This window comes from Penaeus chinensis, chromosome 25, assembly GCF_019202785.1.
Source record: "Penaeus chinensis breed Huanghai No. 1 chromosome 25, ASM1920278v2, whole genome shotgun sequence".
NCBI lineage: Eukaryota > Metazoa > Arthropoda > Malacostraca > Decapoda > Penaeidae > Penaeus > Penaeus chinensis.
In genome coordinates, this window is record NC_061843.1 from 18,212,061 (window position 1) to 18,213,865 (window position 1,805).

General features: G+C 41.7%; 1 protein-coding gene across 1 annotated transcript in view; it reads left to right on the forward strand.

The window, feature by feature from the left end:
- LOC125038645 (neuronal acetylcholine receptor subunit alpha-9-II-like) overlaps positions 1–1,274 on the forward strand; it is a 15,960-nt gene extending 14,686 nt beyond the window's left edge. Inside the window, exons 10-13 of the mRNA XM_047632187.1 lie at positions 248–273; positions 611–720; positions 815–856; positions 1,096–1,274. Coding sequence (XP_047488143.1) covers positions 248–273; positions 611–720; positions 815–856; positions 1,096–1,274 — 357 coding nt within the window. The remainder of the gene's footprint in view (positions 1–247; positions 274–610; positions 721–814; positions 857–1,095) is intronic.
- The last annotated feature ends 531 nt before the right edge of the window (positions 1,275–1,805 follow it).

Below are 1,805 nucleotides of genomic sequence, written 5' to 3' on the forward strand. Positions count from 1 at the left end.
AATGTCTTTTGTTTCAGACATATAGCCTCTTTGACGGGAATTTTCCCCATCTCAGATTTTAATAATTTACACTGAATGGTCCTGGCTCAAATTGGAAGTGTCAAGCCATTCTTTCAATGGAAACAGTGAAAAATCTTTAAAGATGAAGATAATATAGCTGTCTGTGTCGGAGTAACAGTTTTACCCTCTCGCCGTCGACGGGCTATAACGCTTTATAATAAACCTCGTAAAACTTATATTTTGCCAGTTCCAGGATGATAAACCCGACGTAATGTGGGTAGGTCATGGCGACTACCTTCGCCCTTGAAATTGTTATTACACGGTTTGAAGCGAGGGGGATGAGTCTTTTGAATAGAGGGTGTCGTATCTTTTTCAGTAATGTAGAGACTTTACGCACCATGCTTGCTTTTTTCAGCCTTTTCAGAGGGTTCATTAGGAATCAACCAAACACACTGTTGGAAAGTGTCCTAAAGCAGAGGTGTTGTGCTTTGTTGGTAGCTTCGCGGCTGGCTTTGATATTTTCATGAATAAACGGTCGCAGATGTTCATCATGCGAGAATTCATATACCTCGAGCACCTGTTCTATCATATCCCCTTATTTGATTGACAGCTGTAGATGTTTCAGTAGAACGAGTAATTCTCTTGAGGAAGGTGTGATGCCACCAACGTTTTATTCTTTGGAGGAATATGTCTGTTCTGCGACATTAGGAGCTCTTTATTGTAGGCAGACAGGTCTTGTTTTATTATCTCCATGTGGTGGATAAGGAGAGGAAGCTCATCAGTTTTTTCTCGCCACTTCGTCCGGCACCCGCAGATCAACCTCCGCCCAGTGGCCAATATCACCGCCATTGTCCTGGTTGGACAAACTCCTTGCCACAAACTACCTTTTTCAGTAGGGGACAATTTCCGAATATTTCCATAAGGTAATTTTTCGGACATCACCGTGGCGTATAGATTGTTAGTCTTGGTAAAGAATAAGTGTGCTTCTTTGCTTTACAGGGTCAAAGCAGGGTTGACAAATGCATGAGGTCAAGCACATGTCGTTAATCCTCCTCTCACCAAGCACTCGATTTTGAGCGTTCAATTCCAATGCAGCTCTTGTCATTTTCAAAAATGCGTCGTATGCATATCCAGGCATAATTAACACGTTGAGACCATACTTTTTGACAAGTATAGACCTCCACTCGCTTAGTGCGACATTCGGCGGCTTCCCAACATTCAGCGGGTTATCATATTCCTCCTTTGGGACAGGCTCCCACATGAGAAAACTATAAAAAAATGTCTTCAAACTATATAAAAAAAAAATCAAGATTCTTAAGGTTGTCAAGGTACTCTTAAGGGAATATACCTTTCCTAGTCGGGAGTAATGCCCTGGCTTCCTTCGAAAGGTGTTGCACGACGTGGGTTGCGTATTTCAACGGACGACCGCTCTCGATGTGCTTCTTGGCGAGGGAGCTTAAACTGTCGTTCATAAACGCCATGCTATAAAGGAATTTTAGATTATTAATTTACACAGAGTGATACCTGAGTCCTTGTTTCACAAGAACGTTTATGTTCACAAAGGAGGTGATAATAATGTTTAGACAGACTAATTCACTCCTTTTATACTGGAGGATGAGGGATACATTTCATAGAGGTTACAATTATGCATATTTTAATTTGGTGCTTGTGTGCGCTCCCAGCCTTGAAATAATTATATAAGAAGTCTGCAGATAGTAATAACATTCATATAGTTTGTGTTAGTTGCGTAGAAGGGAAGTTTGGTGGGTGGGGGTGGATTCCCGGTATTGGTGAGTGGCTCAGGT